The sequence below is a fragment of the Leucopleurus acutus genome (genome assembly GCF_964270905.1).
Source record: "Leucopleurus acutus genome assembly, chromosome: 6".
NCBI lineage: Eukaryota > Metazoa > Chordata > Mammalia > Artiodactyla > Delphinidae > Leucopleurus > Leucopleurus acutus.
The window spans coordinates 86,100,027-86,124,695 of record NC_139149.1 but is presented as its reverse complement, the minus strand read 5'-3'; the positions used below and the strand labels follow the sequence as shown (position 1 = coordinate 86,124,695).

The following is a 24,669-nucleotide window of genomic DNA, read 5'->3' as shown; positions in this document are numbered from 1 at the left end:
TTTGATGATGGTTTATTCTATTTTCTGAATTTCTGATCTTTTCTATAGTCAGCCAGCTTTAAATGTGATAATGTAAAAAGAGATTTCCATGGTGATGTTCAAAGATGAGCTCCTCTTTCTCATTGACTCACCTGGTCACTGTCTTTTTGGGCAATGTGAGGGATGCATGTGGATGAAGAATGTAACTACTGTTATTGTCTGCTAGAGAATCCACTCTTACAGTTGGTAAGTTTCCGTCACTGGGTTTCTCTTCAGAGACATCTTAACAATAAGAACAAGAACAAAGCAACATCAATATCTTGAATAAGACCATGAGAATGTAATGAACTGGAACTAATACATTTGAAATAGGAAAGATATACTCTGAAGCTAAAGATAATAAAACTTATACTTTATTGAGAATTTCTCTGATAAACTTGTTTACTTTTAAACTGTAATACTGACTACTAAAGTTTTGTAACTAAGTTTTGGAACTTATATTGAACAGCTAGGATATAAAAGTGGTAGAAGTAATTGTCATATTAATAGTATCACAATATAATAGGAAAATGTAAGACTAATTCTTTTAGTTTCTATACCATGTTTGTAATGTTTTCTGCAAACTATGTTTTCTTTTCCTTAAGTTGTAACAACTGTTATCAAAGACAAAGAATCATAACACTAAAGTAAGAATTATTTGCCCTAAACCATTATCTATGAAAACATGAAAACAGTGTAGCTATGATGTTAGAAAAGAGATTCAAATAGATGGAAAAGGAAGGGAAGAAAAAGGAAAAGAACGAATAGGGATAATATCAAATAGGTAGAAAAAGAATAAAATAAAAAGAAATAGGGGGACTTCCCTGGTGGTGCAGTGGTTAAGAATCTGCCTGCCAATGCAGGGGACAGGAGTATGAGCCCTGGTCCAGGAAGATCCCACATGCCACGGAACAACTAAGCCCATGTGCCACAACTACTGAGCCTGCACTCTAGAGCCCATGAGCCACAAGTACTGAGCCCACATGCCACAGCTACTGAAGCCCGCACGCCTAGAGCCCATGCTCTGCAACAAAAGAAGCCACCGCAATGAGAAGCCCGCACACCACAACAAAGAGTAGCCCCCGCTCGCTGCAATTAGAGAAAGCCCACATGCAGCAACAAAGACCCAACGCGTACAAAAATAAAAAATAAATAAATACGGACTTCCCTGGTGGTGCAGAGGTTAAGAATCTGCCTGCCAATGCAGGGGACATGGGTTCGAACCCTGGTCCGGGAAGATCCCACATGCCGCAGAGCAACTAAGCCTGTGCTCTAGAGCCCACAAGCCTAGAGCCCATGTTCCACAACAAGAGAAGCCACTGCAATGAGAAGCCCGCGCACCACAACGAAGAGCAGCCCCCGCTCGCCACAACTAGAGAAAGCCCATGCACAGCAACGAAGACCCAATGCAGCCAAAAAATAAATTAATTAAAATAAATAAATAAATTTATTTAAAAAAATGGGGAGTGTGATTCTTTCTGAATCTGAAGGAACAAAGAGGAAAAAAGCAAAGAGGATGAGAAGAATAGTTAAAAAAAAAAAAGTGTCACATGTCTAACAACATTGATAAAAATATAAAATAAAAATTTCTCCAGTAGCTATTAGCACCATGTTCTTGTTGCTGTCATTATTACTGTTATTAAAATTAAGAAGAATTTATTTTATGCTCACTGGTCATTTGGGAGGAAGCAAGAGTCAACCAGCTTCACAGAATTCCAAAATGAAATAGACAGCTAACCTAGACAGGAGTTGAAAAATGAACTTGAAATTTATTTGGGCTAAGAAACTTTTTCTAATCATTCAGTTCACAATCTTACCCAAAGAGATCAATTTTAGCACTGACTTTCATGAAGTGATTTTCTGAATATATGTTTGTTCTTTAAAACGTTCTTAAATCCCCTACATCCCATGATTACTCACCCTGAGGACTATTCACATCCACAAGCTGCCCCTGAGGTACAATCACTTGTGTCGTTCCTGTCTGGGTAGATGGAATTACACGCAGCACCTGTCCATTTTCTGATGGGCTGGCAACAATCATCTTGGAGGCATTTTAAAAAAATCAAATGCATAAGTCTACAATGATTCAAAAGAATCATTACTTAAAAAATTAGTAGACATGCCTACCTCTACAGCAGATACTATCATTTTCTTCACTTTATAGATGAAAACACTGAGGTACCTAAAAATTTTTTCCCAAAGTCTCACAATTGATAAGTGGTAAAGCTAGCATTCAAAACAGGCAGTTTGATCCTATGTCCTACGATCTTAACCACCTATGATCTTAATCATTACATGGACGTGAGGTCTAATTACTTAGTAACCTGAACAAGTAAGTCTCTGACTACACTAAATATAGTTACTTTTTTCTACTTACTGTATTATCCACACGTTTGACCTATTTGTGTGATAATCACTGGTCTCATATTTTAAGTCATTTTCATTTAAAAACAGTAACTTAGATGTCTAATTAAACAGGATTTATTTTTATATCTCTGCATTTTTATATATCCTGTCTTGGTCTATAACAAATACTACAGAGTGACCCAAAAGTCTGAAAACACAGGGGAATTGTATATTTATTATTTCCTTTGGTGTTTTTGTTTTTTTCAGTTTAACAAATGAACTCCTTGCCTCAAATTTAGAGGAATGTCAACTAAGAAAGCATCTAAAGTTGAAGAAAAACATTTTGAGCCTATCATTTAAAAATATAACTAATATATTATTTAAAATTAAGTTTATCCTATATTTCCAGACTTTCTGGATACCTTATAAACTTTATTACCTAAAAACTACTCTTCTACTAACAGTTTTACTGTTTTACCTGAAATCCCCTGTCCTCAGTTTTCCCTAGGGCAAATAACTGTCCTTAATCATTCCAACCCACTTTCTCAAACTTCCCTTTTGCTATGTAAAACATGAAAACTTTGCTGATGGCCTGATAGAGACGGCATCACTTTTAGAGAGGGTCATTTGAAAAACTTCAAATTTGGAAAAAAAAAAAACACCCTTAAACCTCAACAAAACAGAAAGCTTTCAATATAATCATAAACATTTCCCAGAAATTAAGAGTAGAAATTTTTTCCTTCCCTCAGTGTTTGTCAGGTTTCTTGAGATAAAAATATCTTGCCATATCTCTTATACCTCTTATTACTTCAGCATGAAAATCAACTGTAAACTCTGAGGATGATAATTCCTTTTCATTTGTGGAGTTCATACTAAGCAGCAGGACTTTACATGCATTGGGTTGGCCAAAAGGTTCGTTTGGTTTTTTCTGTAAGATGGCTCTAGTAGCACTTAGTTGACTTTAACTTCATTCAAAACAATTTTGTTAGATTTTATGTGACAGCTGTCATATCAGTGTGCATTTAAAAAAAGACTGATCAAAATTGGTGAATTTTTTTATAAATGTTTATTGGCATCATAATTTTTTTTTTTTTTTTTTTTGGTTGCGCCGGGTTCTAGTTGCTGCAGGTGGGCTCCTTAGTTGCAGCACGTGGGCTCCTCAATTGCGGCCAGTGGGCTCCTTAGCTGCAGAATGTGAACTCTTAGTTGCTTCGTGCATGCAGGATCTAGTTCCCTGACCAGGGATGGAACCTGGGCCCCCTGCAATGGGATCTCGGAGTCTTAACCGCTGCGCTGCCAGGGAAGTCCCAAAATTGGTGAATTTTTGTGTAGCCATTTTAATACTGAAGATGGAAGGGAAAAAAACCAACATTTTTGGCATATTATGCACTTTATTTCAAGAAAGGTGAAAATGGAACTGAAACGCAAAAAAAGATTTGTGCAGTGGCATGGAGAAGGCGCTGTGTCTGACCGAATGTGTCAAAAGTAGTTTGCGGGCTTTCCTGGTGGCGCAGTGGTTGAGAGTCCGCCTGCCGATGCAGGGGACACGGGTTTGTGCCCCGATCTGGGAAGATCCCACATGCCGCGGAGCGGCTGGGCCCATGAGCCATGGCCGCTGAGCCTGCGCGTCCGGAGCCTGTGCTCCGCGACGGGAGAGGCCCCAATAGTGAGAGGCCCGTGTACCCCAAAAAAAAAAAAAAAGTGGTTTGCGAAGTTTCGTGCTGGAGATTTCTCGCTGGATGATGCTCCAGGGTCAGGTAGACCAGTTGAAGTTGATAGCGATCAAATCGAGACATTGAGAATAATCAACGTTATACCACGCAGGAGATAGCCGACATACTCATAATATCCAAATCAAGCGCTGAAAATCATTTGCGCCAGCTTGGTTATGTGAATCGCTTTGATGTTTGGGTTCCACATAAATTAAGCAAAAAAACCCTTCTTGACCGTATTCCCGCATGCAATTCTCTACTTAAACGTAATGAAAACGTTCCATTTTTGAAACAAATTGTGACCGGCAATGAAAAGTGGATACTGTACAATAATGTGGAACAGAAGAGATTGTGGGGCAAGCGAAATGAACCTACACCAAAGGCCGGTCTTCATCCAAAGAAGGTGAGGTTGTGTATATGGTGGGATTGGAAGGGAGTCCTCTATTATGAGCTCCTTCTGGAAAACCAAATGATTAATTCCAACAAGTACTGCTCCCAGTTAGACCAACTGAAAGCAGCACCCGACGAAAAGCATCTGGAATTAGTCAACAGAAAATGCATAATCTTCCATCAGGATAACGCAAGGCCGCATGTTTCTTTGATGACCAGGCAAAAACTGTTACAGTTTAGCTGGGAAGTGCTGATTCATCCACCATATTCACCAGACATTGCACCTTCGGATTTCCATTTATTTAGATCTTTACAAAATTCTCTTAATGGAAAAAATTTCAATTCCCTGGAAGACTGTAAAAGGCACCTGCAAGAGTTCTTTGCTCAAAAAGATAAGAAGTTTGGGGAAGATGGAATTATGAAGTTGCCTGAAAAATGGCAGAAAGTAGTGGAACAAAAGGGTGAATACATTGTTCAATAAAGTTCTTGGTGAAAACGAAAAATGTGTCTTTTATTTTTACTTAAAAACCAAAGGCACTTTTTGGCCAACCCAATATTACGTTATTTAATCTTCATCACATGTATACAAACTATATACATTTTATACATGCGGAAATTGCAACACAGTGTTTACAAAACTCATTCAAGGTAACTCAGAGCTATATAGTCCTGAGCTGAAATTCAAACCCAAGCAGTCTGACTCCTTTTAACCACTACTTTGTACTGTCTCCCAATATCTGATGATGTTACTTAACCTAAAAAAAGACAAAAATAAAACAATACGAAAACCCTACTGGACTTCAAAAGGCAATAGTAATAATACTGTTGTTAATTCTTTACTCCCTGTAAATGAGATTAAATATGTGTGAAAATTTTTCATTCATTCTTAGAAAATAAGAGTGCTGTGGTTATTTTTAAATCCAAATAAAACACATATAATAAAGTTATAATTTATTCAATCATATGAAAATTTCATAATTAAGACTGATCTGTGGAATATCCCCTTAATTTTGAAACTGTTTCCCAAGCACAGTGGAAAAGCATCTCCTCCATTTTCTGTTTCCTTAGCTTATTCCACCTGTTACCTAAAAACCTATTTTTAATTCATATAATTTGACAATGGTGATGATAATACTACTTTTTCTATTACCAAAAAAAGTAATTATCTTTAATCTTTGCTATGAAAATAAACATAGTTTTGAAGAGTCATCTGCTGCAATACATTTTCTTTGAGGCCAACCATGAAAATCACCAGAAAATCTTGGCTAATGAGTAGTTTTATATTTACTGGGCTCTTTGTGTACAATATTTCTAGTAAATGAAAAATATCATCCCTGCTTCACTCCAAAACCTCCTCTCATCCACTGCAGATTTACCCACTACAGAATCTTTACTAGTTCCGTGAAAGCTTCTATGTGAAAAAAATCATACTTCAAAACAAACAAACAAAAAAGTCATTTTTTACAAAAAGCTCCACTTGGTGGAGACTTTGATAATGGGAAGACTATGCATATATGGAGGCTGGGGGTATATGGGAACTCTCTGTATTTTCTTCTCATTTTGCTGTGAACCTAAAACTGCTCTTAAAATTAAAGTCTATTAAAATAAACAATAAAAACAAAAAATCTCCACTAAGTTTCCCAGAATATCACCACCTTCTGATCTTTGGTTCTTTGGAGAAGATAGCTTCTAACACTCCATGTTCCTTACATTTATTTTCATGCTCATGCCACATGTTTCCTATTTCACAACTTCAAGCAACCCTCTGTATCATCTCCTACCGCAAACAACGTAAAATCACCTTTATAATCACTTCAGATAGAACGTTTAATACAATTACAAAGAGAATGGGAACTCGAACTTTTTTCAGACCCAGACAAATAAGCAACTTTAACATGCTTTTTAGGAAAGGTACCATGTGTAAAATGATAACCCTTCATACATTTAGACTCTTTTATCCTTCCATTAGAACACACAGACTTTCTAAATGTTCTGACAGAAACTAGAATAAATGTCAAATAAGAGGGGAAATTACAGAAGTATTTCATTTTGAACATGAAATATTAAAATGTATTGGTTCACATCTAGATTATTTGTTGCATATTAACCTCTGCTGGTGATGCAGTATGATTACAGAAGCTTACCCTAACTTTGCATTTCAGTCCTGAAGTAAGCCCAGAAATATGTCGAGCCTGAACATACACACAAAAAAGTTGTCTACAGTTAGCCACCTCTCAACCAATTACTCTCAATGCCAAAATTTAGCTGAATTATAAGGGAGCAGAAAGACATAGATTAACTCTAGAATGCTCTAGACTAGAAACAAAAATAAGAATTTTGGGTTAAATGCTTGCCTACTTAAGTATAATTTATAATTGAAGTTATGATTTTAAAAATAATTTTTATTATTGAATTAAAATTTGTTGTAGAAAATTTGGAAAATACAGGCAAATAAAGAGATACATTATTCTTCATATTATTACTGATATAAATATATTATTAGAGAGCAATTTAGAACTTTTTCTCATTAATTTTATTTGAATCAAAACCATCTATTACCACATCTACTCAACTGTGAGCTTGGTCGTACATATTTTTGGCTAACAGTTTAAAGCAGCACTGTCAACTTTATGCATTGTTATTTACATGACACCTACATATCTACTTACAAAGATCAGTAAGGGTATGTCTAAATTCCATTAGTCCACTGGTACTTCCATTGCTTTCTTTTTCTTCAAGAAAGCATACCAGCATGTGGCACACAAATCAGTAACTGAGATGTTGATAGAGCAAACAACATTGAGTTCAGTCAAATGTATATACAAAAAATAAATGTAAGTTATATGTAAGCTCTGGGACTTTAGCACTAGTGACAGATTATATTACATTTCCAACTTATCTCAAAGGACCAGTTTGCCTAGACATAGTAGCTGGGACGTACTGGTTTGAAGTACTCTGTAGTCCTGAAAGGAAATCTTTTAAAATCCTTATATAACTTAAAAATGAATGTCATGGAAACAGTATTTTCAAAGCAATGTAAAGCAATAGTGTGAAGAAATTAAGGTCATCTAGTAAGACTAATACATTTTGCTAAATAGCAGAAAACTGGTTATTTTAAAAACATACTCACCATTTGCTCATTAGAATCCCCCAATGACTGAAGCTCATATTGAATAGGTTGCCCATTTTGGTCCACTAGGTGGAATTGCTCTGCAGAAAGAGTCTGCGTCTGAGTCAGGGGCCCTGGTATATTCTGTGATGTGAGTGAATTATCCACAGCAGTAGTAATGGGTAAAACTCTAGGGGAACCATCTTGTCCAAAAGAAGGCTCACTGGAGTCCATACAGCTTAGATGCTTTTGCAAAGAAAAAAAAAAAATCACTTGAGTGTTTGTAAAATAAGTTACAATTTTTAAAAAATAGAATGTTTTTAATAAAAGATGGAGACACATTCATTTTTCAGTTAATTATTCACTTTACTTTTTGCAAGGGTTATCAATTCACAGACTGATATAGACAGAAGTTCTTAAGTGAAACTGTTGACTTTTATTATATTTTTTTTTGATTTGTATTATATTTTATTTCAAATAGTCCACAGGAATACAATGTGAAATGATGAAATATTTATAATTCAATATGCAGATTTTTCTTTACATATAAACTTTCACAAATACATTAAAGCTCTATATTATAAAATTAAATGATAGAATTATTAAAAATTAAATGTTAAAATTCTTGAATACATTAAATATAACACTATTCCTTAAACATAAAAAATACAATTGCATGCCGCTTTCCCTTTAAACGGAAAAAAGTTCCCAGTTGAATGCCTACTTCAAATACCTGAGAATCGGTTTTTGAGTCTTCGGAATCATTATGGTTGACTCTTAATGAATCAACAGACTGTTCCATGCTGGTATCATATTCAATTCCATTTTCTTCTATTATTTAATACCTGAAAGATTTTAAATATCTGATCAACTAAAGCACTTAACATTTTAATAGAATGTTTGTCTTAAATAAATTTCTCATCTCCCCTACTGTGTTACCCTATACAATTTAGGTTAAATCATTTATACCCTATAAGATCAATAAAACGAACATTCTTGTTAAATAATTTGCAAAGGCACCAGAATAAATTCAAGACAGAGCAAAAATTAGTGTTATGTAGTTTCCTCACCCTATCCTTAATTGCACTCATGTACTGGTTTATTAAGGTTGCTGCTATGTGACAGGTACTGTTGTTACACCCTTTCAAATTCTTCTAAAATTCTCATTTTACAAAGATGTAATCTAAATAAAAGCTTTTAATTTTATGAGGTGTGCCCTATCATGGCATTAGATAATTTTAAAAGAGATCTCTTGGTACAGGAGGAGATTATATACATACAACTCTTACCATAACATACAATTATACCACTTAATATTAGCATGACAAGCTTTGAAAATGAAGAAATATGTATTCTAAAAAGGTTGAGCCACTTAGGCCTAGTACAGTCGTTTTCCACTGGTGGTGATTTTGCCCCCACACATACCCCCAACACCCCCTAATTGCCTGGGGATACTGGGCAATGTCTAGAAACTTTTTTGGTTGTCACAACTGGAGGGGGTGCTACTGGTACCTAATGAGCAGAAGTTAGGGGAACTGCTAAACACCTTGCAACGTACAGGACAGCCCCCACATAAAGATGTCAATGGTGCTGAGGTTCAGAAACCCTGGCCTAGTATAGTATAGTGACTAATGGATTCTGTATGATCTAAAAAGAATGATGTTTTATGTCTCAAAATTGGAGTAAAGTCAAAATGAAACTGCTGAAGAACACCACTGAAAAATTTATAATATAAAATAAACTTCATAAAATCTTTTTTAAGAACCCAACCCTATAATTTTATTTTTCAAAAGACAGCATAAATTATTTTTTTAAAATCTTTAAAATTTTATTTTTAAATTTACATGCATTAATTGAACTCTTTTTTTGATGTATAGCTCTATGAATTTTAACACAGATAACCGTCATCACAATCAGGATACACGATAATTCCATCACTCTAAACACTAATTTACATTTATACCTGTATTTAAGACTTATTTAGTATATGTACTTGGATACAATGAAAACTTATTTTTCTGTGATAGCATCCAAACATATATTTGTAAAATTAACCATTTCAGAAAATCTGCAAGGTTTGCTATTTCATATCTTTACGATATTATAAATAATTCTACTCAAATATAAATTGTAAAATGCTATAAAATCAGTCTTATTTTTAATATATAACTATAAAATATCTTAAAATTGTTTCCCCTTAAAGATTTTAAATTATCACTTATATTCTGATTTAATGTATTACAAAAATTCCAAAAACCTGTAGTTACCTCTAGGGCTATAAAAGTAAGAGCAATTTTAGTTTATAACTTTCTGTTCTGTTTTGAATTTTTTATACTATACATATATTACTTAAGATTAATATTTTATAGAAGGGGTTTAAAAAATAGAAAGGAAGTTTCACTAATGCCAATACAGCAGATAAGACACTGTAGAAGGCTCTCTTGCTAGAAAAGAAAAAATAGAAAGTTGATGTAAAACAAAACATTTCGTGGCTGGGAGCTACTATAGGAAGTAACAAAAATGAGAGGCCACTCCCTGCGCTCTCCCACTCTGCCCACCCCCCACTCCCCAAAATAATAGCAAAAGCTGTGATCTAAAACCTAAGTGATGAGCATAAGCAAGGAGGAAAATTTCAAGGGCAGTGCTGCTAATAAACACTGTGCCTGGGAAATGGGCTTGGATAAACAGCTGGTAGGGGAGGAGAACTTAAAACTCCCAAGGTGAGACTAAGAACCTGGTAAGCCAATAATGTACCCTGGCTTCTGGTGAGAACAAATGCAGTTATTATTTGGAGGAACACAAACACACTTAAGACTTTAGTTTCCTTTCACATTAAGATCAATCAAATATAAGCTTACAATCAAAGAGCGCCAAAAACACAAAGAAATAAGCCATCATAAGAAGGAGTCAGCAGATTTAGACACCCCCTAAAAACTTCAAATATTGGAACGATGTAATACTGAATATAAAACAATTATTTAATATTCAAAGAAATAAAAGAATGAGTCATAGGAATAAGGAAGTAACAAGAGACTATCAAAAGTTTCATTTGAAAGAGAACCAAACAGAACTTTCAGCAATGAAAAATGTAATTGCTGAAATTAAAAAGTCAATGGATAAATTAAGTAGAAAGTTAGAGGCAGAAGAAAGAATTACTAAATTAGAAGACAGGCTTTAAAAGTTACCCAGGGCTTCCCTGGTGGCGCATTGGTTGAGAGTCCGCCTGCCGATGCAGGGGACACGGGTTCGTGCCCCCATCCGGGAAGATCCCATATGCCACAGAGCGGCTAGGCCCATAAGCCATGGCCGCTGAGCCCGCGCGTCCGGAGCCTGTGCTCCACAATGGGAGAGGCCACAAGAGTGAGAGGGCCGCGTACCGCAAAATAAATAAATAAATAAATAAATAAAAATTACCCAGAATGCATCATAAGTAAAACAGAATATTAAAAAATACAAAGAACACACTTCAAACTAGGAAAATAGAAGAAGAAAGTATAGCATACCTATAATTGGAGTCTCAGAAGAATAAAAAGAAAAAATGGACGAGAGACAATATGTGACGAGATAATGGCTGACCATTTTTCAAAACTGAAGACATGAATCTACAGATAAAGGAAGCACAAAATGTACCAAGATAAATCAAAAGAAATCCATACCAAATGTAGCAAAGTACAAAATTCTAAAGAAAAACAGAAAAAATCTAAAATGCAGCCAGAGAGATACGATCACCTACAGAGTATTAACATTAGATATACATCAGACTATTCAATAGCAACAATGGCCGTAGAAGTCACAAGAATAATAAAAAAGTAACTTTCAGTATATAATTGTATATGCTCAAAGCTACTTTTTCACAAGAGGGTGAAAGACATTTTTAAGATTAAAAAACTGAGTTTATAATGAACAGATCTTACACAAAAGCAATTCCTAAAGAAATAGAAAATAAAAATGATACCAGAAGGAAGTCCTGAGATGCTAGAAAAATGGTAAGCAAATAAATTAATAACTCTAAGAAAAACCAAAATAAACACTGTCTGTATAAATAATACTATTACAATTTTGCGTATCTGTGTTTTAATGATAGAAATAAAATACTGGAGAACTAAATAAAATAATTAATTCAAGGGGATGATGACAGATAAACACAATACATCAAAACTCATAAGATGGGGCTTCCCTGGTGGCGCAGTGGTTGAGAGTCCGCCTGCTGATGCAGGGGACAGGGGTTCGTGCCCCGGTCCGGGAAGATCCCACATGCTGCGGAGTGGCTGGGCCCGTGAGCCATGGCCACTGAGCCTGTGCGTCCGAGCCTGTGCTCCGCAACGGGAGAGGCCACAACAGAGAGAGGCCCGCGTACCGCAATTAAAAAAAAAAAACCTTATAGTATGCAGAGAAAGCAGCTCGTTCTTCACAATTTCAAAAATCACTACAAAGCTAAGGTGTACGAAAGAATGTGGTACCGACATAAGGATAGACATGTAGATCAACAAAATAGAATTGAGAGTCCAGAAATAAACTCATACATCTCTGACCAAATAATTTTCAACAAGGGTTCCAAAAGCATTCGATGGGGAATGAAGTCTCTTCAACAAATGGTGCAGGGACAATTGAATAGCCGCATACAAAACAATTAAAATGCACCCCTACCTCATAATATATGGTTGACCCTTGAACAACACAGGAGTTAATGGCACCAACTCTCTGAACAGTGGAAAATTCACGTACAACTTTACAGTTGGCCCTCCATATCTGCAGTTCTGCATCTATGAATTTAACCAACTGTGGATTGTACAGTACTATACTATGTATTTACTGAAAAAAGTCCAAGTATAAACGGACCCACACAGTTCAAATCCATGTTGTTTAAGGGTCAACTGTATACCAAAAATGAACAAAAAGGGATCAGAGACCTAATAAGAGCTAAAACCATATAATTTTTAGAGGAAAACAAAAGAATAAAGCTTAATGACTTTGGATTTAGATATGACACCAGAAGGATAAATGTCAAAAGAAAAAAATAGATAAATTGGACATTAGCAAGATAAAAGCTTTTTGCACAAAGGATACCATGACATGAGTAAAAAGACAAGCCACAGATGGGAGAAAATATTTGCAAATCAAATATCTGATAAGGGTCTAGAATATACAAATGTCTCCTACGACCCAACAGAAAAAAGACAACCCCAGGGACTTCCTTGGTGGCACAGTGGTTAAGAATCTGCCTGCCAACACAGGGGACGGGTTTGATCCCTGGTCCGGGAATATCCCACATGCCACAGAGCAACTAAGCCCGTGCACCACAACTACTGAGGCTGCGCTCTAGAGCCCGCAAGCCGTAACTACTGAGCCCGCATGGCACAACTACTGAAGCCCACGCGCCTAGAGCCTGTGTTCCTCAAGAAGAGGCCACCGCAATGAGAAGATTTCAAAAATCACTACAATGAGAAGACCATACACGCCGCAACTAGAGAAAGCCCGTGCGCAGCAACGAAGACCCAACGCAGCCAAAAAATAAATTAATTAATTAAATTAAATTAAAGATAACCCAAACACACCTACTAAAAAATGGGCAAAGGGGTTGAATAGACATTTCTCCAAAGAAAACACACAAATAGTCAACAATCATATTAAAGATGCTCAAGTTCATTAGTCATTAGGAAAATGCAAATCAAACCAACAATGAGATACTAGTTCATATCCACTGTAAAGGATTTTCTTTACAAAATAAAAAGAAAATAAAGGTTGGTGAGAATGTGGGGAAACTGGAATCCTTGTGCATTGCTGATGGGTAAGTAAAATGGTGCAGGTGCTGTGAACAATTTGGCAGTTCCTTAAGAATTTAAACATAGAATTACCAAATGAAAACAATTCCACTGTAGGTATATACTCAGAAGAATTGAGATGTAGAGAACAAATGTATGGATACCAAGGGGGAAGGGGTGGTGGTGGAAGGAATTGGAAGATTGAGATTGACACATATACACAATTGATACTAAATATAAAATAGTAACTAATGAGAACATCCTGTATAGCACAGGGAACTCTACTTAATGCACTGTGGTGACCTCAGTGGGAACGAAGTCCAAAAGGGAGGGGATATACATATATGTATGGCTGATTCATTTTGCTGTACAGTGGAAACTAACACAACATTGTAAAGCAACTATACTCCAATAAAAATTAATTTACAAAGTTTAAAAAAACAGATAAAAACACTTGAAAACAGGTGTTCAAACATAAACTTGTATACAAATGTTCATAGAAACACTACTCATAATAGCCAAAACTGGAACAACCATAATGTTCATCAGCTGATGAATAGATAAATAAAATGTGGTATATCCATAAAATGGAATAGTATTTCACCATAAAAAGGACTGAAGTACTGATATATACCTCAAAAAAGTTATGCTAAGTGATAGAAGCTGGACACAAATGGTCACATATTGTATGGTTCCATTTATAAAATATATCCAAAATGGGTAAAATACAGACAGAAAGTAGACTGGTGGATGCCAAGGCTTGGGGGAGGGGAGAAGAGGGAGCTACTGCCTAATGGGTACAAGGTTTTATTTTGGGGTGATAAATGTTTTTTGGAACTTGATAGGGGAATTAAGATTTTGCAAGCCACGTAGCACAGTCAAAAAAAGAAAGAAAAAAAAGATATGCAGCTAGCAAATAAACAATGAAAATATGCTAAACAGCATTAGTCATTAGGGAAATGAAAATTAAAACCACAATTATATACATCTATATACCTATTAGAATATTTACAATTTAGAAGATTGATTATATCAAATGTTTATGGAGATATGGAGCAACTGGAACTCTCATGTATTCCTGGTGGTAACGTAAACAGTATATTCTCTTTTGAGAATCACTTTGGCAGTTTTCTAAAAAGTTAAACGTGAACCTAATTATGATCCAGCCGTTCCAATTTATGTATTTACACAAGAGAAATTAAAGCATATGTACCGGACTTCCCTGGTGGCACAGTGGTTAAGAATCCGCCTGCCAATGCAGGGGACACGGGTTCGAGCTGTGGTCCAGGAGGATTCGACATGCTGCAGAGCAACTAAGCCCGTGTGCCACAACTACTGAGCCTGCACTCTAGAGCCTGCGAGGCACAACTACCAAAGCCCGCGCACCTAGAGCCTGTGCTCCACAACAAGAGAAGCCACCAAAATGAGAAGTCCGCACACCGCAATGAAGAGTAGCCCCCACTCGACACAACTAGAGAAAAGCCCATGCGCAGCAATGAAGACCCAATGCAGCCAAAAATAAATAAATAAATATTTTAAAAATCCTATTTAAAGATAAATAAATAAAGCATATGTGCCCATATATCCCATAGAGGATAGTCTTTTTTTTAAACATCTTTATTGGAGTATAATTGCTTTACATTGTTGTGTTAGTTGCTTCTGTATAACAAAGTGAATCAGCTATACATATACATATATCCCCATATCCCTTCCCTCTTGCATCTCCCTCCCACCCTCCTTATCCCACCCGTCTAGGTGGTCACAAAGCACGAGCTGATCTCCCTGTGCTATGCGGCTGCTTCCCACTAGCCATCTATTTTACATTTGGTAGTGTATATATGTCAATGCCACTCTCTCACTTCGTGTCAGTTTACCCTTCCCCCTCTGTGTCCTCAAGTCCATTCTCTACGCCTGCATCTTTATTCCTGTCCTGCCACTAGGTTCAGCAGAACCTTTTTTTTTTTTTGATTCCATATATATGTGTTAGCATATGGTATTTGTTTTTCTCTTTCTGACTTACTTCACTCTGTATGACAGACTCTAGGTCCATCCACCTCACTAGAGGATAGTCTTTTTAACAAATGGTGCTGAATAAAGGGACATCCACATGCCCACCCAAAAAAAAGTGAACCTAGATACAGACCTTATGTTCTTCAAAAAAATTAACTCAAAATGGATCATAGACATAAATGTAAGATGCGAAACTATAAAACTCCTAGAAGACAACATAGGAGAAAACCTAGAGGACCATGAGTATAGTAATGATGTTTTAAGTATAATATACCAAAGGCATGATCCATGAAAGAGATTATTGATAAGCAAGACTTCATTAAAATTAAAAACTTCTGCTCTGCAAAAGACAGTATCAAAAGTATGGGAAGAAGGGCCACAAATACGGAGAAAATATTTGCAAAACATGTATCTGATGAAGGATTTGTATCCAAAATATGCAAAGAACTCATAAAACTCAACAATAAGAAAAAAACCTAATTTAAAAAGTGGTCAGGGCTTCCCTGGTGGCGCCGTGGTTGAGAGTCCGCCTGCCGATGCAGGGGACACGGGTTCGTGCCCCGGTCCGGGAAGATCCTACATGCTGCAGAGTGGCTAGGCCCGTGAGCCATGGCCACTGAGCCTGCGCGTCCGAGCCTGTGCTCTGCAACGGGAGAGGCCACAACAGTGAGAGGCCCGCGTACAGCAAAAACAAAAACAAAAAAAAAGTGGTCAAAAGACCTGAAGATACACTGCAGCAAAGAAGATATACAGATGGCAATTACACATATGAAAAGATGCTCAACATTGTATGTCATAAGGAAACTGCAAATTAAATCATCACTGAGATATCATAACACACCTATTAGAATGGATAATATTAAAAAAAAACCCTCTATTAGATGTTGCCAAATATGTGGAACAACAGGAACTCTCATTGATTGATGCTTGGGATACAAAACCGTATATACAGCCACTCTGGAAGACAGTTTGACAGTCTCTTACAAAGTTAACCATAGGCATACCATACAATCCGGCAATTGTACTACTACGTATTTACCCAAATGAGTTGCAAATTTATGTTCCACAAAAACGTGCATGGATAGTTATAGCAGCTTTATTCACGATTGCCAAAACTTGAAAGCAACCAAGATGTCCTTCAATGAGTGAATGGGTAAAACAAATGTGGTATATCCATACAATGAATTATTATTCAGTGATTAAAAAGAAACAGGCTTGGGAATTCCCTGGTGGTCCAGTGGTTAGGACTCAGTGCTTACACTGCTGTGGGCCTGGGTTTGAACCCTGGTCAGGGAACTAAGATCCCACAAGCCGTGAGGGGCAGCCAAAAACAAAAAAGAAAGAAACAGGCTATGAAGGCACAAAAAGACAAGAAGAAACCTTAAATGCATACTGATAAGTGAAAGAAGCTACATACTATATGATTCCAAATATATGACATTCTTGAAAAGGCAAAACTATAGACACAATATCAAGATCAGTAGTTGCCAGAGGTTGGGGATGTGGGAATTCATATAGGTAAAGCGCAAGAGATTTTTATGGTGATGAGATAATACTTTATGATACTGTTATGATGAATACATGACATTAATCCATAAACCTGTACAACACAAAGAGTGAATCTTAGTGTAAACTATGGACTTCTGTTCATAATAATGTATCAGTATTGGTTCATTAACTTTTAGAAAATGGACCACACTAATACAAAATGTTAATAGTAGAGAAAACTGCATGCTACGATGGAGGGGAGAGAAGGTAGGGGAAGGAATATGGAAGAAAGGAAGGAAGAAATCTTTATATTACCTGCTCAATTTTTCTATAAATCTAAAACTTTCAGAAAAAGATAGTCTTTTAGTTAAAAAAAAAGAAGAGCACACAGATTGTCTGTAAACTGAAGCCAATAACAAATCATAGTATATGAACTCCAAAATTATCTTGAAATTTTAGGTTAAGTTACCATACTCTGAACAATGTTGGAGTTAGGGTGGACAAGAAATATATTATTTTTTCATTAACTTTTAAAACAAAACCTGAGAGGGTTTTGTCAGTTAAAATGTATACAATAGCTGAAGACAGTGTTCTGTAGTCCTATGCTCTGGGTTTGAATTTCAGCTTCATACTTACTTGTCAAATTAGTTAACTACTCTGAGCTTTAGTTTTTCTCATGTGCAAATTGGCAATTATACTGCATCTCCCTCAGAGGGTCGTTATAGTAAACAAAATAATGTGTGCAAAGAGCTTGGTGCAGTTCCTAGTACAGGGTCAATACTCAATAAATTATTTCTGCTACTTATAATTATGCAAACTAAGATAAAAAATTCACCTATCTATAAATAAATTACTTGGTTCCTAAGGACAAAAATCTGTTAAATATCAGTCATCTCATTGATGTAATAAAAACTTACCTGGGCTTAGTATAAAGCTCCTATATATTCTTTTCTATACTGTCTTTGAAAAATTGCAAAAAATTTTACTTTCAGATGACTAACAAGTTCTATTTCAATATTACTGTTTAGTTTAAAAATTCACACATCTGATGAATGTAGTAGAAAAAGAACACAGGGTCAGTCTAGATTTGATGAAAAAAAACAATGTTAACTTCCATGAACTTCAATTCCTAGTTTTTTAAAGATCCCATTCAGTTCTTAGATTTTATGTTTCTAATAGCTGATTATCTTGATGACTTTTAAAATTCATTTAATTATCATTTATTGACTGACCTCTAATGTACACTGAGTATAAAAATAAAAGAACTCTATTCAAGAAGAAAACTTTTACAGAGTTAGATCCAATTGAAAATAAAGTCCTACTGAGGGACTTATTAAAACTGAAATAATTGCTGTCAAGAATGCAACTTAGGGCTTCCCTGGTGGCACAGTGGTTAAGAATCCGCCTGCCAATGCAGGGGATATGGGTTCGAGCCCTGGTCGGGGAAGATCCCACATGCCACGGAGCAACTAAGCCCGTGTGCCACACCTACTGAGCCTGTGCTCTAGAGCCCGTGAGCCACAACTACTGAGCCCGTGTGCCGCAACTACTGAAGCCCGTGTGCCTAGAGCCTGTGCTCTGCAACAAGAGAAGCCACCGCAATGAGAAGCCCACGCACTGCAACGAAGAGTAGTCCCCGCTCGCCGCAACTAGAGAAAAGCCCTTGTGTAGCAATGAAGACCCAACACAGCCAAAAATGAATAAATAAAATTTAAAAAAAAAAAGAATGCAACTTAATTTTTTAAAGTGTATTAAATACACTGAAATATTCACTGTCTAAACATGATGACATTAAGATTAGAAATATTTTTGAGACTTTATTTTGATTTTTAAATATAAGCACTATTATGATAGAATACATGACTATGAATTTAATTATCATAGCTATAAAATAATTTGTTTATTGAACGCTTATTATACTTAATAATTATTAGCCAGAATTATTAACAATCACTCTGCTATTCTGTGATATAGGACCCATTAACAACATTTTACAGAAAAGGAAACTGAGGCTCACCAGTAAAGGTTATCAGGTTTTCATTTATTGAGCACTTACCATAGTAAAGCACTAGGCTCAGTGTTTTATACATGTCATTTTATTTAATCCTTTCAACAACCCTGTGATTCAGTTACTTGCTCCAATTTACACATAAGGAAATAAGATTTAAGCAGTTAAGTAAAGCCAAAGATTACAAATATACTAGGTGGCTGAGCAAGAACTCAAACCTACATGCATTAATCCCAAAGCCCACTCTTTATCATTACAATGGGAACTCTTTCAAGGTAACAGACAAACCTCCCTCCTTCATTAGTCATGGCTTTAATATATTTTTTTTGGTAGGTTAACAAATTAAAGATGCTAAAATTCTTTGTTCATTTTTGTTCTCAACTTTTCCTGGTTGAAATTTAATTATAGGCAGTACCTAACACACAAAAGCCCTCCTGCAAGCAATCTAAAGATCTCTGACCTCCCGAAAAAACTAGCATTCTAACTATGCAGGAATTACAGCCCCTGAGAAAATATTCTGTAAACAGATCCAAAAGTGGATCTCGGGACAGAAAGGTAAAAAGTGAAAATGGCTTAGGGGAAAAAAATTCTAAAAACTTACTCCCAGTTTCCTGGTAGGTGCCCTGATTCCATTACAAATTATCCCTACTGATCTAAATTTTTTTTTGTTTTATTTACTTTCTCTTACCCTATCTGAAATTTCATCAATGAAATTTTCATTGGAGTTATCAAGCATTTTTTCTTAAAAAGAAAAAATTCTGGAGAGATTATCAGTCATTAACAAATTTGTGTAAATTTATATAAATATAGCTTTCTTCCTTTAAGATGAGTTAAAAACAGCTACCCCGAAAAGTTTAACTTAGAATGCAACCTCTATCCATTCTAATAGGTGCATTTGAGGCTCAGAGCACCTAAAAGGGATTCTGCAGACCTGAGGTAGATGCTGCAGTGAACAGGGAAGGCAGGATGAATGCCCTGGGGAAGTTCACTATTGAAGGGGTGGGATAACACAGGAAGCTTGCCAAATATAAACCACTTACTTCAGAACTTTGCCCAGACTGGGAATCTGCAAATGGAAGAAAGAGAACTTCTTTCCTACTATCTTCTGGAAATTCAAAACTCAAAATTTTCCTTTCAGTATGCAGTACCTCTATACTATGTGTTAAACAAGGTTTTAGTGTTTATTATATGGAAAGGTGGGTTTCAATATCTGTTGACCTAACTCATTGTTGAACTGGAGATTAGAAGTACATTTTTAAGTTACAGACATCCTTTTCAAAAAATAATTTGAATGAAGTGAAAAGTATTACTCCTTCCTCCCCTAAGTCTTCCATCAATTTGCATTACACTCCTCAATCCTGACAACTGTAGGGTGACTTAAAATACCCAGTTTTCCCACCTAACCTCAATGTCAGCGCATGCTATAAATTATTATCCCTAACTTTCAATTAACTATGTCAAAGTAAAGTTCCAAAGAATGTAGATATTAAGATTAAATAACTAGGTATAAAATGTTCTTTTCCAACTGGTAACCATAAACGGAACAAAGTACCTATATATAAAGTGTAACTTGACTTTTTCATTAATATGTAATAGACAATATTTAACTTTTATAGAGCCGTTACTTTCTATCAGTTAAAAATAAAATTATTACCTTCATGAAGGAGCTTGAGTTTAAATTCAGGTCTCAAGCATTCTACTATACCCAGAAATGCCCTCTCTTTTCCACTGAAGTTCTTCCTTTCGGGGGCACTAAATCATGATGGTTGGGGCTTCAGTTATGTGAAAGCTATAACTATGTCTTCACAGCAGCATTTTTTCTGTAATGAGAAGGTATTCAATGTATATTTATTTTCCAACACATAAAGCAAGCTACTAGATTTTGTTCTGCAGGTTTTACTATAAAATAGCCATTACCAGCCTGGTATAGTTTACCCAGCAATTGACTCGGTTAAAGTGAAGTAAAGACTAGGACTGTCTTTATGGAAGACTGCATGTGTCCAGGGGTTGGTGACTTAACCGGTGTTGGGGATTTGGACTAAGGCCTTGTTTCAACTCTCACATTCTGTAACTACTACAGAAACAAAAACGTCCACAGTAAATTGCATTTTTCTCCACAATGAAAATATTTACTAATTGAACATATTTTGGAGCCACAGAAGCTTGAGAATAAGGGCTTCCCTCCTCATATCCCATCCCCTATAAAATCCTAGAATTAAATTGATAAGCTTATTTCTTAAGTAGTATTGGGATTGGATAAAGAGAACAGAAAGAAAAGAGAAAGCATTAAATATATAACCTAGAGGGTTAGTAATAATTGGAGTTCAGAAAACACACTAAGGCCATTAAATTTTGCTGGCAAACTGCTTTCTAGAATGTTTCACATCACATTTTAAAAAGTGAATTTTACCTTATACCAAAAGCAAAGATTAGGAAGAATTAGAAGTTCAATGTTTTAATTTATAGCAAAAAAGGGCTTTTATTGTTTATACATATTGAATACATGGCAGAGGGGAACACACTAGTCAGGCTGTAGTTACTCAAATCTCTGTAGACCAAGTTGGGGCTACTGCTGTTTTTTGATTTTGTTCAACAGCAAATCTATTTGTTCAAAACATTAAAGGTAATTCTCAGCTGTAATTTATTAAAAACTGTCTTAATATTTGATTTTTTTTTTTTTTTTTTAGTTTTCCCGATAGACTTTTGTGTGGTAAAATTTATCTGTTAAAACCAATAATCTAAGAGTAAATCCCCAAACAGGCTAACTGAAGGATGAAGCCACTTGAAGTTTAGAGTTTCTCTTAATTCTAGGCACTTTGGTTAATGTCTCAAGATTTAAAGGATATTGAAATCTTATATTTAAAATCAGTGTCTGACCTATTAACTACATTAAAAAATACTGCTCAAAAGTACTTTAGAAAATAAAATTTCCCTCATCTTTTAGGGTAGGTAAACAACACAATGTTCCTTCTATGATGTATACAAAATTGCTATGAATCAGTGGTGTCAAAAATTAAATCAAGACTCCTAATTCACAAATATTTTATAGAGTAATTTATTTCTTAAAAGATGGGTTTTGCAAGTTGTATTGTGTTAGTTAAATCAACATCAAAATGTTAAATGTATGCAAATATATATAAACAATCTATTTCAACTTTTCACTTTTCAGTGAAAAAAATTTTAAGCTAGTGTTCACAATGTCTCTTTTCCTTTATCTAAGGTTTGCCCTCTCTATAAACTTCCCTGTAATCTTGGTTTCTACCCATTTCTTACCCTGTACATACATACCTCTTTTTACCTCTTTGCTCTTTGAGGGATTTACAAATTATTTCATTTAATCCTCACAATGACTCTAAGGTAGAGCTTATTATCTATTTATAGATAAGAAAACCAAAGCTGTCTAGTAACTTGGTTAAGATCACAGAACATTAGAGCTCAGATTCAAAACTAAGTAGGAAAAAATCACCAAAACCAATTAGGACTCCAAAGCCCACACACTGTCTTTATATCATACTACACCATGCCATTACATACAGAAAAAAAAACCCTATAATAAAGAGAAACATTTTCCAAGCTGTAGTTCTCCAGATAATGCGTCTTCGTAAGAAACCTAGTAAATGAATCATGTAGGAAATCATTAGAACCAAAAGCTTGAAGTTAATATTCTAAGCAAAGTTAAGAAAAACACTCAGAGTAAAAATACTAATTACTCTTAGGTATTACATAGAGGGAACACGAAATACAACACATAAGCCACTGTTGAAAAAACACCAAAGCCATCATACTAGGTGTTCAGGTATCTTGGAATGCTTGTTAACTAATTTTCCCTTAACTAAAGGTCTCAGTCAAATGAAGAGTATTTTAGTGAATTCAACATTTCTGCTTTGTAAATTGAAGTTTTATCCTATTAAGCACATATTTAAGTTCTGTATCTTACTGATCATAGAAAATTTTTCCATTCGAATTAGGATCAACCTGTATTGAATATCAGGTACAGTATTTTCTTATTTTGATAAATTTCAAATTAATGATAGTTAAAAATGAATTAATCTACTGATTACACATTTAAAAATATATTTTAACCAATGATATATTAACAATTAAAAATTACCTGAAGAACCTATTAGAAGTTTTATTTCAGGTTCTATGAATTTTAATTCAGACAATTTTACTGCTGTAACTCAAAAATTACTTATGATTAAAAGCAAAGGATGTTTGAAACTGTCAAATTTCTTTTTACTTCTACCAGATTCAAAATATATGGATTAAATAACAAGACTTCAATTAAGAAAGAGAAAAAAAAAGTGTTTCAAACTTCAGGTGGTCTAACTTATGCATACAATTCTCACAATTACAATGAATCACATGGTTAAATAACCATGGCTTCTATTTGCAAGCCCAATCCTTTCCTAGGCCCTCAGCACAGACGTTTTCTCTTTTTACTCCTCTAACCATTAAGCTAGTCTTTCTTACTTGTTCATGTTGCCATAGCTCCCAGTTAAACTGACATCTAAAGGATAACGATGGTAAAAACAGTTAACATCTACTATGTGGCACTTAATCTCACAGTTGACCAAGGTGTGGCACAGAGAGGCTAATAAATAAGCAGCTGAGGCAGGATTCGAACCCAGGCATTCGGGTTCCACGGCCTGCATTCTAAGAAGGTGAATAAATTGAAAATAGTCTTAGTTTCATTGTCACTGCGCACTATTAACAGATTATTTTACGTTTACCATTGTTTAAATCCCTTCTCATAATCTATGGTTGACTTAAATATCATATGTCTACTTAACTGTTGTACATCTTGAAGCAACGTAACAAAGGAAAGCTTTAGCTATCTTCACCTGCGCACATACCGCTTTGACCCAAATTCTGCAATCCAGTTCTGCCTTACTCTAACCTGCCGTCTCTTTAAGAAGTCCCCCTCTTGAAAGATTTCTGGCGAACGCCTTAAAAAGCGACTAGCAGAGCTGAGTAGTATCTCTCCAACCATCCTCCCTCAGAAAAACTAAATTCCATTAGAATTATTCTCGGGACCTTTTGAGAATAAGACATAGGCCTTTGGGTAACTTCAAGACGTAAAAAAAAAAAAAAGTCAAAAAGCGTTGGGAGAAGGTGTGGGAGGACGCCTTTCCCCTTCTGAAAGGAAGGTATAAAGGGGCTCATAAAGAGAAAAAAGGAACCCTAAAATGCGGGGCGGCACACAGGACCACACAGCGGGCGCTCCCGGCCAGGGGGTCCGAGTCCTCCTCCGTGGTGGTGCGCCCTTGTGCTCAGCAGCCCTCCTTAAGACACCTAACCTCCACCTTCTCCAGCCTGCTGGCTCGGGGCCCGCGGACCCCGTCCGGGCGGGGGACGGTAGGCCTCGTCAGGAGGGGCCCCGAATACAGCCCGAGGCGGGGCGCGAAAGGCGCCACCAAAGCCCGTCAGCGGCAAGGGGCGGGGGCCGGCGGTTGCTCAGGGACCGGGCGGGTCAGGAGGTGACGGGAGGAGGAGGCAGCAGGAAGAAAGGGGGATTGGGAAGCAGCGTCCCGTCCGTCGGCGCGGACAGCTCTGCCAAACCTCCGACTCCCCCAGTCCCGCCGCCGCCGAGCACCCTACAGGGCGAGAAGGGAAGTCCACAAAGTGCTGGAGCAGAGGGGAGAAAATTCAAAACGAGTCTACTCAACCTCGTCTTGGCTCCGAGGCCCCGCCATGGAGACCAGCACAGTGCGCAGGCGCGCCCCTCCGGGAACGCGCAGCGCAGTCGCTTGAGATAAGACCACTATCAGCCACCGTCGCTAGTTTCCCTTCTGATTCGTTCTTTTTTTCGTATCCCCGCCTCTC

At 36.3% G+C, this 24,669-nt stretch overlaps 1 protein-coding gene across 5 annotated transcripts in view; it reads right to left on the bottom strand.

The window, feature by feature from the left end:
- Positions 1–24,535, bottom strand: part of CARF (calcium responsive transcription factor) — a 62,561-nt gene extending 38,026 nt beyond the window's left edge. For 4 of the 5 annotated variants that reach the window (XR_014326268.1, XR_014326269.1, XM_082840804.1 and 1 more), the window contains exons 1-5: positions 20,498–20,973; positions 8,309–8,420; positions 7,597–7,821; positions 1,939–2,059; positions 132–261 (exon numbers count right to left, since the gene is read on the bottom strand). Coding sequence is in view for 2 of the 5 variants with exons in the window: in XM_082840804.1 (XP_082696930.1) it covers positions 132–261; positions 1,939–2,059; positions 7,597–7,821; positions 8,309–8,377 (545 nt within the window). In the remaining 3 variants the exon portion in view is untranslated. Of the gene's footprint in view, positions 1–131; positions 262–1,938; positions 2,060–7,596; positions 7,822–8,308; positions 8,421–20,497; positions 20,974–24,512 lie in introns of those variants that run through there. The other variant, XR_014326267.1, reaches the window with a different exon arrangement.
- Positions 24,536–24,669: the final 134 nt, after the last annotated feature.